At 40.9% G+C, this 15314-nt stretch overlaps 1 protein-coding gene across 1 annotated transcript in view; it reads right to left on the minus strand.

Moving 5' to 3' along the window:
- HIBADH (3-hydroxyisobutyrate dehydrogenase) overlaps nt 1–14995 on the minus strand; it is an 84214-nt gene extending 69219 nt beyond the window's left edge. The window contains exons 1-3 of the mRNA XM_084283124.1: nt 14913–14995; nt 8329–8489; nt 2784–2893 (exon numbers count right to left, since the gene is read on the minus strand). Of these exons, the coding sequence (XP_084139250.1) occupies nt 2784–2893; nt 8329–8489; nt 14913–14976 (335 nt within the window). The 5' untranslated portion in view covers nt 14977–14995. The remainder of the gene's footprint in view (nt 1–2783; nt 2894–8328; nt 8490–14912) is intronic.
- Nucleotides 14996–15314: the final 319 nt, after the last annotated feature.

A 15314-nucleotide genomic window follows, 5' to 3' on the forward strand; every position in this document is an offset into this window, starting at 1 on the left:
ATCACTGAAGATGCATCCTAAGCAATGGAACTAAACACCAATGTAGCTTAAAATTTCAAATATAGCTTAACAGAGTTTTCTTTCTATATACATTGTATTAAGCATCTTATTAGAAGAGCCTGTTTCTATTATTTTGATTATTGTTACAATTTGTTCTGTATAAAGATAGTAACTAAAACCACAAAAGCCCATTACAGACTTAAAAGCAAAGAATGGCACAAAGTTTCCACGCTGACAGCAAGTAAATTTAGGCAGAAGAATTGTATCCCAAATGGCAGAACATGAGAAGCTGTATATGTGATTAAAAAATGCAATTAAATTAAATTTTAAAAATGCCTACACAACAAAAATGTTGATTATATCTTTAGCCATCTTTCCATTCAATTGCACTGTGATTTAATGTCCACTGGACCCGCAAGCACTATGAAATCAAACTGCATAATTTTTCAGTCATAAAAAGGTGAGTTATTTAAAGCTACATGTTACATTAGACAAAGAGCCTCCCTGCACCTCGCGTGCTGTTGGGACTACAGTGAGGTTCACTGCACTGAATTAGCTGGATTGCTGGAAATAGTCTCTCAATACATACATGTGGCTGTGAACCCCACTACAGCTCCAGATTAAAGCAGTGCCATATACAGAGTCCTTTTTCACAGGATAGATGAGCTGCTGCAGTTAATTTGCACACATGCAAACAAAAACCAGCTTAGCAGATACAGCACATCACCTCCTCTTACGTTCAGCACTACATGCAGTGGCACAGACTCCCTGGTCACCCAGCAGGATGACTACGTTAACCCTTAATGTCAATGTTTTCTTCAGTGAAGCTCAAAAAGCTTCAGAAAATGAGTGAGGTCTAACCAGTTATCAATGAACTAGTCACTCAGGGCAACGATTAACCACTACTGTCAAATGACACTTCCTTTTCTTGAATATGGAGGCTGAGAAACTGCAGCAGCAAGACTGCTTACTATATCTTCTGTTCTCCTCAGAAGATTATCTGCCTGCATTATACCAGTAAGCACTGCCAATCAGTCTTCAAAGCACTGCCATCCTGAGTACAATTCTCCCACAGCTGTTTGTCTAGCTTTGTGGGACTGATCCAATTACCCTTCTTCCTGAAGGGCATAAGCTACAGACTTCGATCTGCTCAGTCCTGCTTTGTGAGGAATTAGAGGATGGACAGTAAGGGAAGAAAGCAGCTATTGTTTCCTGTGTTGGAAGGAAAAAAGAAAAATCCCTCTCCTCTATTTCATTTTCTAATCACTGCACCTTAGTATAGACTACAATCAATAACTACAATTTTACCCGTTTTAGATGATCTACTATATTTTTGTCTTCTGTATGTTTCTTCACCTACATTATCAAGCTGGATAGCAGTAAGATCCTGCAAGATCCTCACAGGTGCTGAGTAGCCTCAGTCATCCTGCTAAGAGCAATGCACATGTGGCCACAAGAGCTTTTAAAACACTATTAATTTATTTGGCAAGTCCAAAAACTCTGAGTATTTCCACTATTAGAATTCTGCAAATAATGGATTTTAGGCTCAGTTGGAATCCCTCCATAAAAGCTAATAAAACCATTGTTACAGATTAAACAAACTCTTCAGATATTTTCTTGTTAATAAACATGGAAGAATAAACCAAAATGAAACAGTTTTCTCACCAAATCTAAAGACTAAAGCCTATCTGAATTAGAAACATGCCAAAGCAAAACTGAGGTTTTGGACAAATTCCTTTTACATTTTTTTCCCTCGTCAAATCAATTGGGTATAAAAATGGTAATCGGAAGACAATCATCTCTGAAACAGACTAATTTCATGGTTTGGGGAACGGGGAGCATGTCTGCCCTTTCAGGTATTCAGAAGCCTTATGGTAAAATGTATGACACTGAATCTTGAAGCAAACCAACAGTCTACTGCTTCAGTACAAGATCCACTTTAAAGGCCTGAAACCACTGAACCTCAAGGCATTTAGAACGTATTACTGTTAAAAATACCTCTGTGTATAAAAGTATATTCCAATAAGCCAAAATGGAAAGCTGATTAAGTCACCTTCTATACTCAAAAAAGAAAACCCTATCATCTCCAATAAAATAATGAGACAACTGTAATGGTGATATTCATTCTTAAGTATGAATAGATGGAGACATTGCTATAGTTTATCCAATATGAGGATTTGGTTTCAAGTGAAATATAACACTACATAAATCCCTGGCTCTTACTGCTCAATAGTCCATTTTTGCCTACAAATCCTAGAATTCCTTTATCAACAGTAAGGAGTCTGCCAAGATAATGGACAACAAGAGTAGAAATCAATAAAGTCTTGTCAGCTATTCTATGTCAGCACTTTAATACTATGAGACACAACAGCAGCTCTTCAGAACATTTCATTTATAGGATTTCATGTCAAAGAAAAAAGCATTTGAGCAAGTAATTGTTGCCAGCAAATATTCCATTTGCACTTACTGTAGTACATTAGCTTAATGGTAAAAGACACATGCAACTGAGAAGTTAGGTAGGTCAGTTGGGTTGTCGCAAATTCACATAAATTATTATTCTGCTGGAAATAAAATTTGACTTTAGTCACAAGCCATTCAGGAGAAAGCATAGGTGAAGAGAACTCATGTAATTAGAAATACCAACAATAAGAAAATAGAGGAGAGCATCAAGTTAAGTGCCCTGAAGGTGCAGCAAGGGTTACAGCAATAATGATCATTTGACAAGCAGTGTAATACAGGCTTGAGTACAAGAGGGAATTCTTCAGACTACAGCAAATCCTTACTTTAGAATTCCATTTGCTCCTGTGTAAACTTCTATTGCATTGGGACTAGAAGGCAGCATGGTAATAATTCTGTCTGCTTTTTCTGCTACATCTGCTGGGGAATCCGTTACCTTTAAAAGAAAAGAAAAGAAAAAAAAGGAAGTAAGCTTCCACTTCTTGAGAAAGAAACATCAGCTGAGTCTGTTTTAAGTATTTGCAGGTCATCAGACACAATTAAGTTAGGTAAAAAAGCTAGAATGCAAGACAAACTTTGCCTTCATAATGGAAAATGTCAATTAATTGGATCCAGTAACAAAAAAAAAATGGAAAAAAAAAAAAAAAAAGGATGTCCTGTTATGGAAGTTCCTTCAGAACATCACAAGTGGATGTCTGCAACCCATTCATGAATCTTCAACTCACTAATAAACCATGCCTCTGTACAAAATATTGTTCTATAATTTTTCTAAGGAGGAACAACACTAAGTATGATCTCACTTTTATTTTCTTGGCTTACATACAGTGTTGGAAGAAAGAAAGACTGAGGAAAAAAGAAAAAAAAGACTTAATGTACCTCCAAGCATCACCTTATAAAAGTCAAATAAACTAACTGATGTTTCTCATGATATCTTGATTGACATCTTTGAAGAAGAAAATGATCAGCTCAAGCATCCTTCACCAAAATGTCTAAACAAGTTTCAAAACATATTTGTAGCTATTTGTTGCTACATAAACATATTTAACTTTAAAGGTGTCATACCTTCCCCACTTCATTCTCAATGGTATGGTATTTAAGGTATGTACACAACAACTGAATTAATGACAGCTAAGTAGTGAGTTTTGCCAATTAACTCCAAGAAGGCATATGCCAGTAGGATTTTTGTCTAATATTAGTTTTAAATAATTTATTTTAAAAAAATGCATTGTTAATATAGCTTAAGGAAAATAGCAACAAAAAACTACAGCTTATTCTTTTATCATCAGCACAAGAGGTTTAAATATGATTTTATTAATTCAGGTATTCTACTGAAAGGAGAAGTTCCAAGCAGGAATTAAAACGAGAAAATGAGGAATTAAGATTCTCCCCCTCTTCTCTGCTCTCATGAGACCCCACCTGGAGCACTGTGTTCAGCTTTGGGGCCCCCACCACAAGAAGGCCATGGACCTATTAGAGCGAGTCCAGAGGAGGGCCATGAGGATGATCAAGGGGCTGGAGCACCTCTCCTATGAAGCCAGGCTGAGGGAGTTGGGGTTGTTCAGCCTGGCGAAGATTCTGGGGAGACTTTACAGTGGCCTTCTCGTTCCTAAAGAGGCCTACAGGAGAGCTGGGGAGGGACTCTGTCAAAGATTGTAGGGATAAGACAACGGATGATGGCTTTAAACTATCAGAGAGTAGATTTTTATTAGATATTTGGAAAAAATTAATTACTGTACGGGTGGGGAGGCACTGGAAAATCCCTGGAAGGGTTTAAGGCCAAGTTGGATGGGGCTTTGAGCAACCTGGTTTAGTGGAAGGTGTCCTTGCCCATGGCAGAGGCATTGGAATTAGGTGATCTTTAAGGGCTCTTTCAAACTAAACCATTCTGTGATTCTGTGAGCAGAAAGTAGGTTTTGTTTGCGGATAAGGTTTGTAGTATCATGCTGTTACTGGATGATAAAGAGTAACCTTAATGTTACAATGATCTATTCTGCTAGATCTATTATGTGCCTTGAGTCTCTAAATTATAAGGAATGTCTTAAATACAATTTCATATGCACTTATTCAGTATGGGTAAATCACAATTTCCATATCACATGGAATTAGGGTTAAGGAAATTGCAGTTTGAAAGCTACTTGAAAATTTGATTCCTTTCTATAAGGTAGACAAATGAACAAATCAATGATCTCATTTCACCACACCCAATCTGTTTCCAAGTACAGGTATTTGTTATCATTTTGTGTTAGTTTTGATACTCAAGGCAATTATATCTTAATATATTATATTCTAATATACAATGTTCTTATAAATTCTCAGCATCTAAGAGAGCATGTAATACACACATTTGGAAGAAATGATGAGCAACATCTTAAAGGACTTCTGGAACACAGCAAAATAAACTTCCTGATTACTATTTATTGTAAAATAAGTGAAAGAAGAGAAGACTCTATATTCACTGAAAAGAGCTCTCTCTCAGAAAAAAAAACACAAAACTGTCTTAGATGGGACTTAACCTTTTTTTTTTTTTAAGTATAAATTAATATTACATTAAAACATCTGGTATAACACACAGATACAAAAAGGAAACATATCCTAGTCCAAAGAACAAACATTAGGAAGAATAAATGAGGCAATTACAAGCAGAAAAACATCTATACCTGATTAGTTAAGTTTATGACTCTCTTCCCTGGAGACTGGAGAGCCTAGCTCTTTATGTAGGAGTATGACACCTTTGTCTTTAGTTCAGAGTATCTCTGGTTCAGTTCAGTCCCAATGTGTGTTATTAGAGGAGTAGAGAGGAAGTGTGTAATTAGAACCTGGATTTATATACACCTTCTTGATCTGAAAATATTATCTCCAGTGTTCTCAAAGGTTTGCAAGTTAACAGGTGAAGACTCTGTAGCCCATTTCAACAAGAAATTGAAAAACATGCTATATTGGGCACACAACTTTAAAACTACATCAGCTTCATATTTCCACTCTGTTATGTAGATAGGACACAACTGTTTTATTGTTGTCTTACAGTTTGAAACAAAGCTTAAGCAATACATATAGAAGACACAGTACAGCAGTCATCTGTACAGAAATTCATTTTTTCCATCCACATCTTTCAAAATACTAGAATGTCTTTTAAATGAAGAAAATGAGATTAGGAATGCACACTGACTGTGACAGTTACTTCCACAACCGTACGAAGGAAAATCATTTCGCTAACCTGTATTAGGTAGCAAAAAAAAGTGGTAATTAAAATGAGAATTGTCATTCTTGGCTTTTTGATACTGTAATAAATATGATTAATAATCCCAGAGGAAATCTACCTAGCTGGTTCTTAAATAAACTCCTTTTATTTGGAGCTTCCTGCATAAGAATGATCATTGAACTTGAACATTTTGAATGCTATTAAGAAGCAGTAAGCATTTGAAGTTGTTAAGAATATGTGTGTAACTAAAAAATGTACCAAATACTAGTTGCTGATTGCTAACATAGATCATACCAGGTAAGACTAGCAGCCCACCAAGTCCCATACATGTTCTGATACCAGTCAGTTCAAGCAAATTTTTGCAGTATGCATCTGGATAGGGGAAACTTCTTCTTACTTGTCATCAGCTTATGCCCTCCAACATGCACATCTGCTTATATTTCTTCCAAATGTTTTCCTGTATTTTTCTTTACATTTACTGTAAGCCAGTTAACAGAGCTACTTGCCTGCAATGCTATTCTCACTAAATACACTGAAGAAAGCTCCACTTTTTGCTGCTTGACTCATCAGATGACTTCAGTAGCTTTTCCAAATTTGATATATGATTTGAAGATATGTAAACTGAAGCAAAGTAACTGTGATATATATGCACTTCACTGTGTGAGGAAGAAAATGTTAACTATGAGACAGACAAAAGAGACAGTACAGAATGAAGGCACAGGCAACTTACAGAACTACTCTGTGTTCTCTCTTGTTTGTCCCCTTGCACCTTCATCCAAGTTTCTCCCCAGCTGATGGAGGGGTGAATAGCTCTTGCTCAGGCAGTTTTCCCCTTACTAGTCATCATCAGTAGGCAGGTGGCTGCCTCCTGACACACCTCCCAGTTCTTACTTCGGAGGATAATGAAGTGGAGTCACAGAATATGTAGACTTACAATCAAACATTTGTCATCCTCCATATACTTTAGCAATAGCACTGACTTTAAACAATGGGCATTTGACAACATTTACTGTCTCTTGGGGGACATCTTTTCACCTCCATAACACTCCTGACAGTTTCACCCTACAAGCCACAACAAAGAAAAAGCAGCCCTTGGAGCCCAATGTTCCTTCTACATCAGTTTCTACAAGGCCCACTGGACCCACAAGTTTCTAAGTCCTGAAAAAAACACTGGGGTAGGATTTACACCTGTAGATCAAAAAGAGGGAGTTATGTTAAAATATTTTCTTAAAGTGTGTTTTATTTGTATTTAAGCCTACCCATGTATTCTGTTAGTGATTTACGATCTTAAAACATACTTTGGGCTTTATTTTCAAAAACATTATAATTCACCTAGTTCACCTTTAATATGATACATGAAGTCTTGAAGTGGATGCTAAGGATTCTACTGCTATGGCAGTAAGTCATCCAAGGGGGCAGCCACAGCAAAGAGAGCCCACCACAGAAAGCGAATTAAAATATAGCCAATTGTTCAAACCATTCCAATTGCAAGGCCTCTTGCTCAACATAGATCTGGTTCATGCCCAAGGGTCTCAGCTACTTTAAGGAAATGAAAATAGTAGGTAGGAAAACAAGCTGAAAACCCTACTTTTCCACATAAAGCCAAGATGCTGTAATTATTTAAGGGCAACTGCAATTAATTATCAACAGGTGCACTTTATCATTTTACCTTTCAGAAATTATTTAAAACAATTGTAATTAGCTCCACCGGTTTAGACTTTCAAGGCATACAGTTCCTTTATCTAGATCTACCTCAAAGTTCCTTGCCCTGCTAGAAAACTTCTTTCACGTATTATTTTTGCATTGGTTTCTCCTTACTCAAACACGTTCTTTGTTTCAGTGCTTTATGTACCTATCCATTCACCCATGCTGTCTACACTACTATAGCTTTGAAGTATGTCAAAAACATACAAATACATTTCAGACACTCAGAAAAGACTGCCCCAACCGTGTGAGGAACTGAATGGGTTGCTGGCTGTATTAACAGATCAACAAAAGCAATAGTACTGACTGGAACAGGGCCAAGATTTCACAGGGTATATGGCAGGAAGGTAAACCTCCTTAATGTGATCAATTTCCTTCTCTCCTTTTTCCTTTTCATTCCTTCCTCTTCTCTCACCATAACCTTCCTTGCCTCCTAGAGAATAAGCACTTAAATAATTAGATTTTTCCCCAGCCCCTGAGGACTGCACCTTGAAGCAGCAGGAAAGCTCATATGTCCCTATAACCCTTACAGCTATGCCAGCAGGAATTTTTAACTAGGGTCGTCTAACCTGAAAAGGTCAAAGTAGGAACCAGATGAAAAGCAGCCCACTGGCCATCTAGACCTGTGGGAGGAGGAAGCAGCAGAAGGAAGGTGAAAGAATAGGCCATCAACCTACTCTCATAAAAGGAAAATAAATAAATAAATAACAGCTAGAGAGAAGTTCAACAGAGTAGCAATTCTGGTTAGCAGCATGAAAATAACTTCGGGTGGAATCATGTCTTTGTTCCAAGTAAAATCTGAAGAGATTCTGACTGTATTCACTAAGCTGTTTAGTTTTGAATGAGAACTTAACCTAAACCAAAAACAAACAAACAAACAAACAAAAATATAATTTTAAAAACATCACATGCAAGCACGATCCAATAAATACAGTTATTGTGGGTATAAAGGAAGTTTATTACTATACCTGAGCACCCAAGTCTTGAAATTCTTTGCAGGCTTCTGGGAACACATCATATGCAATAACTGGATATCCATGTTTTACCAGGTTTTTTGCCATTGGATTTCCCATGTTACCCAGCCCAATGAATCCAACAGGGGTTTTGGAAGCCATTGCCCTAGAACACACTGATTTCAAAACAAGAAATATCAATATTTTCATACTTTAGAGTAAAGTGTAAAAATAACACAATAAAAGCTAGCATGTAATCAGTTTGCACTGGTTTAGACAACTTAAATATTTAAAAATATTTAAAAGGGCAGAAATGTGAATCCTATTCCACATAATTTAAACTGTAAAGCTAACATTGGGCCACAAATACCATCCCAAAATGACTTTCTACATGTCAAAGAAAATTAATTATGAAAGCATGGCTGTTTCAAACATTGTAGTAACTATCAAACTTCGGCGACATCCCTGAAAGCTAACGTCTGAGTTTTGGTCTGAGAGAAGCTCCAACACAGACTTAAAACAAACAGGCTTGTCTATGTTTTGTTAGCCTCTAAATCCTAACCTGGATAATCACAATCAATTTTCATGTATGTATATTTTGTAGACTCCTTATTTGCAACTTTGGATACAGCCCTAGGACATAGCACCTGCTCTCTAGAAATGGACTGAGGCTGCTCCTGTGTTTCCTGCGGCTCCTCACAGATAATAACCGGTCTCTTCGGATCCTGCAGTCAGACATAAAGCCCAAATCTAACAGTGAGAGTCTCCCTAATAAGTCAGTGCCAAACCTTTGAGCCACGTAATCACTTGTGCTGCTGTTAAAAGCAAACACTGAAAAATAGAATAGATTACAGTATGAATGCAAAATGAAGTCCTTGCAAGGATAGCTGCTGTATTCTATTTGCTGTGCTACAAGGCAGATCTGGAAGGCATGATCTACACCCAGGGGAAAACAGGACAGTTTCAGTCAGTTACTTTTTACAAGTAGTTAGTGAGTATCAAATGCTGGCTAGTCAGTAGCTTTGCAGGCATATCAAATGCTGGATAGAAAGCAGTGTGGCAGGCATTCATGTACTGTAATCACTCTCATCACTCTAAACACTCCTAATTCGATGTTAACACATTTGGTGGTTCCTCGATTTCTTTGCTGATGACACAAGATAATGTCTCCTTTGTGGCAAGGGAAAAAGTTATGCAGAATAAACACGAAGGCACGTGGCAGCTAAGCAGACAGAAAGAAGGCAAACTACAGAGCTACCGCCGCTCAGAAGCGCACACAGAAGTGCCTAAGCTGGATCTAGGCTCTAAGAGGTCTCAATGCTTAGCGAAGAATCCTCCTTAGGCCAATAACACTTGATTAATCATTTCAAAGTCTTTCTGCCTTTAAGCTCCTTCTTAGCCAGCAATGGTCATGCTCTTTCATCTCCAGCACTATTCTGGAAGTGCCACGTTTAATAAATCAGGTTCGTTGAGAGAACTTGGGTCTGAGACAGTTTCCACAGATGCCGGCAGCAATTACATAGCTGGAGAAGTAGCACAATTTACAAGAAAACTGCCTGGGAAAATGCTTAGTGCAAACTGAGATAAGTCACAAAAAAAGAACATGTTGCTTTTTTAAGAAGTGCTACATGTCAAGTCTTGGAAACATACGAACAAAGAGCTTAAAACACCATCATCAGTCACAGTCATCATCTTGAAGTCTCTTTCTTCTCATAGTTTCTATGAGTCAGACTTCCCCAGTACATCACTTACATTGATCTAAACTGCTCAGAACAGCCAGAAGCCTCCAGCTTCTCGTGGAGCTTCAAGTCCTGGTTTTCAGCATCTTTCCTTTTTTGCCCCTTAATACCAGTGGATCTTATCTACCAGTAAAGCTTTCATGCCATGTGAGATACAGCTTTTCTCTCTCCACTGTCCACAAAGATCTCAGCTACATCAACACTTGGCCACCTGCCTCAACAGATGTAATTCTGTCTTGTTCTTCCAGGAACTACTGGGAACAGAGAAGGGCATTTTGCTTGTGCTGCTTTGTGTCGTCCCTTCTCTGCATCCTGCTTTCCTTTTCTCTACCATGTCACACAAGGCTGCGTTGCTTTGATGACGTTGTGTGGTTGCCTACCACGTCTTATGATAAAGACGTGAAAGCCCCCTGGTAACTGGACTGCAACAACAGACCTATTGCCAACGAGCACGTGTATTACTTCTCAAAGCAGCTCCTCTCGGTGTAAATACCCAAGAAACCAACTCATTCTTCTACTATAATTCCTTCCTTAAAACCGTTTATTACGCAATATCCCCAAAATAGCTAGCAGTGGATTGGCTGGAGTATGAGGCAACATCCAGATCAGTCTTAATAGTCATGTGTCACCCCATTCCACTATTTCCCCTTTCGACTGTCTGTGTTGATTACATCTTTTCTTAAAGGCTCATCAGTCACGTGCCATTTTCTGTTCTCTGTTAATTACAACACATTCAAGCCCATGGGAAGTGGGACTTTTTAGAGTAACAGTCCAAATCCTGACTCATTTTCTGACTTCTTAGTTTGCTTTAACTTCTCCCAGTCCAACACTAAGTTAGCCACTTAAAATTATATAACTTGACTAACAGCTTTAAAACACCTCCCGGTCCCCAAGCATTCAGATGCAGGAAAACTCTTTTAAAGGACCGATTAGCTCACAGACATAAATCACAGAGCTGATTTCAATTAAATTTGAATCAACTATGTTTTAAATCCTGGCATGTATTTCAATGGCTATTTACGACAGCGGGGGCTTGCCAGACAGAGGCTGTTTAAGAAGGCTTGGTTCTTCAGATCTTCACATTAGATGAAACTCCACAGTTTCACAGAGAAAGTGATGTCCAGTTTGAATACCTAGGCACTGCTCACAGCTCCAGATACACAGCACAGGCTTGTTTTCTAAACAAGTGCATAATTCAATAATCTGTGGATTCATATTCTGCAAACCCACATGCACATGTACTTAACTAATCCCATTAATTGCGTAAGCGTTGCCAGAAATTGTCCCTGTGGTATCGAGTCCATTTTACTTTCCTCTGAACATCTACAGGAACCTGCTGGAATTGCATGGCTGGAAAAATGCCCAGGCCACATTCAACTTGTAATTTATGCAATTAATACGCCTTCACTGGAAACAGAATCAGCAACATAAATTAATCTGTACATCAAATTAATTGTCAGCAAAACCAGCTACAGCTACATTGACTTCAAAGAATTTGGGCTTTTCCCAGGAGATTCTTCATTTGTCTATTGAGGGAATTAGTGCTCAGAGAGCCTCGAGCCTATGAAGACTCCACTGATGAGGAGGATCTGTTCACGACCCTCTTGCCATATTGGAGGCTTACAGACAATACAGATAAAAATGTTTTGCTTTGAAAAGCTACCCTATGATACAAGCACTTGATTTAATTCTATGTAATCACATAAAAATTTTCTCTTAAAAATAATTTAATAAAGAAACTCAGTACAAGGTCATGAATTTCTGAATTCTTTTTCTCGACCAAAGTAAGAGAGGAAATTGAGAAATGCACAGGCTGCATCCTGTCCTTAATCCTGTCCTCAAAATACCTGGCCCGTCAGTGACCTTACACACAAGTCTTCTCAAGCTACTACGTAAAGATGCTTAAAGTCACTTTCTTCTTAACCTGAATGATGGCAGCTACACTTCTAGGAGATCATTTCAGAGGCTTACATTTCATTTTACACTATAAAGTAATGATTTTTAGAACTTTTAGGAAGGATTTCAGTTCCAGTGGTACCTTGGATTCACTGCAAATAGTAGAGTGACCAGACACTGTAACATGCAGTGCAGGGTATGTCTTTCTGTACTCAAAGATAAAAGAACTAGTAGCTGGATAGGATCACAGACAGTGGGCCTGAAAAGGTCCAATATGCCTGTACTCTGAAAGAAAGCACAGCCTACATGGCCAACAACAGGACTGAGAAATCAGTAATTCTCCAGTTCTAATCTCAGCTGTTTTACTTACTTTTTGGCTGTATCAAATATATCTTAAACTATGTTCACCACAAGTGCCTAGCTCCTGCAATGGAATCCCTAGCTCCAGAGTCAAATGTAATCAAAATATCCGGCACAAGGGATAAGAGCCCACAAATTCCTGTCCCACATGAATGCCCCAATCAGAGCAGCTGCAAGTCATACTAATGTTTTTGATCCCTCTGCATCAGTGAATCCTGAGTTAACTCAAGAGAGATTTAACATGAATACGGGCAGATGACCATGGTGGGATGAAGCTCAGACACTGAAGTTACTCGTTTTGCTTTATGAGAAAGTACAGTTGCATATGAAGAAGTTTGACAAGGACAGTGTCATGATGATGGTTCAGCATGAGCCAAATTAGGGCTCTTGCCAAATTCAGCACCTGAAATTCTGGTATAAGTACAGGAGAAAACACCACTCTTTTCTCTTTCCCACTTTGAAACAAAGGCTCAGAGAAAGCTTCTGTGCTTTGTGCAGAGTTCTCTGTGGAAACTCGTGCAGCCTCTACTGAAGTAGATCCTGGAGGGAACTGGATGGAGAAGCATAGAAGTTCGTGAGGTCAGCTGCACACATGCAGAATCAGGTCTTCCTGCTCCTAGAAGCCTTTGCCAATGGAATTTAAATTGCCTGGGGGTCAGAGGCTTTTAAAGGTTATGCAATGATTTTGAGAACTGCACTCTGCCAAAATCATAATTTAAGATTACAAGACTAAATTTGGCCAGCTTTACACAGAAAACGTCCTACTTGGTTCTTCTTGACTCTGTAAAGGCCCACTGATGAAAAACAGACACACTATCTTGTAATGGTCAGTCTTCTTACCTCATTTTTCTTATCTGTGGCTATACCTCATTAAATGTTTGTTAATGTACTAAAGACAAAAGCGTGTAGTAAGTACTTTTCATCTAAAAAGAGCATCAAGTGTACACTTGATCCCTTAATTAAGTAATGTGCTGGACTTCAGAGCAGCATGTCTTTCCGTTGTAATCCTTGCTTAGTAATTAATACTTCTCTGCACCAGAGCATGGAATCATTTGACAATTCAAGCAAAGCTAGTGCATCAACAGACGTACTATTAGGCTGTTAATTGAATCGGTCCCTTTTACTCATCCGAAAGTGTTTGCAAGGACACTTGCATGCTCCAGCAGGGTACTCTTTTCTGCAATGAACAGCTCCGTCAGCTGCTGAATCTTCTTTTACTTTCTCAGCCATGTTACCTCATCAACACCACCCCCCCTCACCGTCCCTGGAGGTATTTGAGGAAAGGTTGGACCTGGTACTTAGGGATATGGCTTAGTGGGTGATATTGGTGGTAGGGGATGGTTGGACCAGGTGATCTTGATGATAGAATCATTCGATGATCTAGATAGATAGATGATAGAATCATTAAGACTATCTTAATGATTCTATGATTCACCCCTGCTAGCAGTCCCCAGGAAGGATTCCTCCACACCCTTAAAGATGTATTTTAAGCAAAGTCACATACACCCTATCCAAGAAACACCTTTTGTAAGCGACTCCCAGCTGCGGATCACAAGACAAGACACCACGGTCTCTGTCAACTCTCCAGTTTGCCAACACACAAACAGACATAACCAAGATGCTTCTCCAAAGTCTGCCCTCATCTATCTTCCTTATACGAGTTTTGAGAGTCTGGTATAAAGGTACAGAAGAAGCAATCCATCGTGGTTTGTTGTCTAAGTGGAAATCACCACATAGCCAGTAAGTGGGCGACAAAAGGCCACTGACAGAGCTGTCACGTTGGACACGTCCCGTGCTGTTGTCAGGCTGGACAGCTCTGTCACAGCTCCTTCACGAGCACGGCCTTTCCCTCAGAACGACGCTCAATGAAACCTCCACTCAAAACACATCTCCTAGACTACTCCAGCAAAGGGTGGCCAACCCAACGCAGACATTCGAGATGAGGAAACCTGGATGAAAACGAGCTTAGCCGGTAAGCAGCCTTACAGCTTAGTCCTTCATCCCATAAACGCCTCTCGGAGTCGACGGGACTTTCAGCGCGGCTGCCGCTAAGTCAGAGCTTCAACACCGCGGCCAAACCTTCAGCCACAGCTCCTTCCTCGTGTCTTTGGGCACCGCATTTTGGAGTTTTAGGGGTCAGCGGGGTGCTCTGGGCTGGTTTTCACAGCCGTGCCCACCACCACCAAACCAGGCGCGCGTCCTTCTCAAGGCTAAGCACAGCCAGAGAGCTACCTGACGGCCACCAAACACAGGAAGATCAAAAACACGTCGCAGGCTGCTGTTAGTGGACCTGTGGTGAACGGAGGGTGCTCAGCACACACGCAGGTCATTTCACACACGTTTCAATTTTGGCAGCGCACGACCCGCGCCCGCTGCACCTCAGCGACTGCTGCTCTCCACACCTGCCTGTCAGAGGGATAAAACTGCGCCACGCAAACCTGACCCCCGAAATCCAAGGAAAACCCAGCTGTCACAAGGCATTTTTTTAAAGTTCCAGGCTCGGCAGGCAGCGGGGCGGCGGGCCCAGCCGGGGGCACCGCTCCGGGCCCGGGGCCAGCCCGCTGCCCGCTCCCCGCTCCCGCCGCGATCCAGGCCGGTCCTTACCCATCACCCGCCCGTGCCAGCGCCGCCAGCCCGCCGCTCCCCCGCGCACCACGGCCGCGGCCATGCTGCGCCCGGCCACCTCCGCCCAACCACCGCCCGCCCGCCGAGCGGCAGCCGCGCCAGCCAACCAGCGCCCTCCCCGCGGCGCCGCGCAGCCAATCGGCAGCGCGCTGACGGGAAAAGGCCCCGCCCTCCCGCCCCGTGACGGGAGGGGAGGGGCGGGGCGGGGGCCGGGCGGCCGCCGGGGAGCCCCATTGGGGAGCGGGGGGGGCGGGGGAGCCTCGCCCCTGAGGGGAGGGGGCGGGCAGCCCGCCCAAAATGGCGGCGCGGCCGGGAGGGGCGAGGCCTGGTGCTCAGCCGTGGGGAGGGCGGGGGTGGCTTCGTCGTGCTGGGCTCCCCGAG

The sequence above is a fragment of the Netta rufina genome, assembly GCF_964035555.1.
Source record: "Netta rufina genome assembly, chromosome: 2".
NCBI classification, from domain to species: Eukaryota; Metazoa; Chordata; class Aves; order Anseriformes; family Anatidae; genus Netta; species Netta rufina.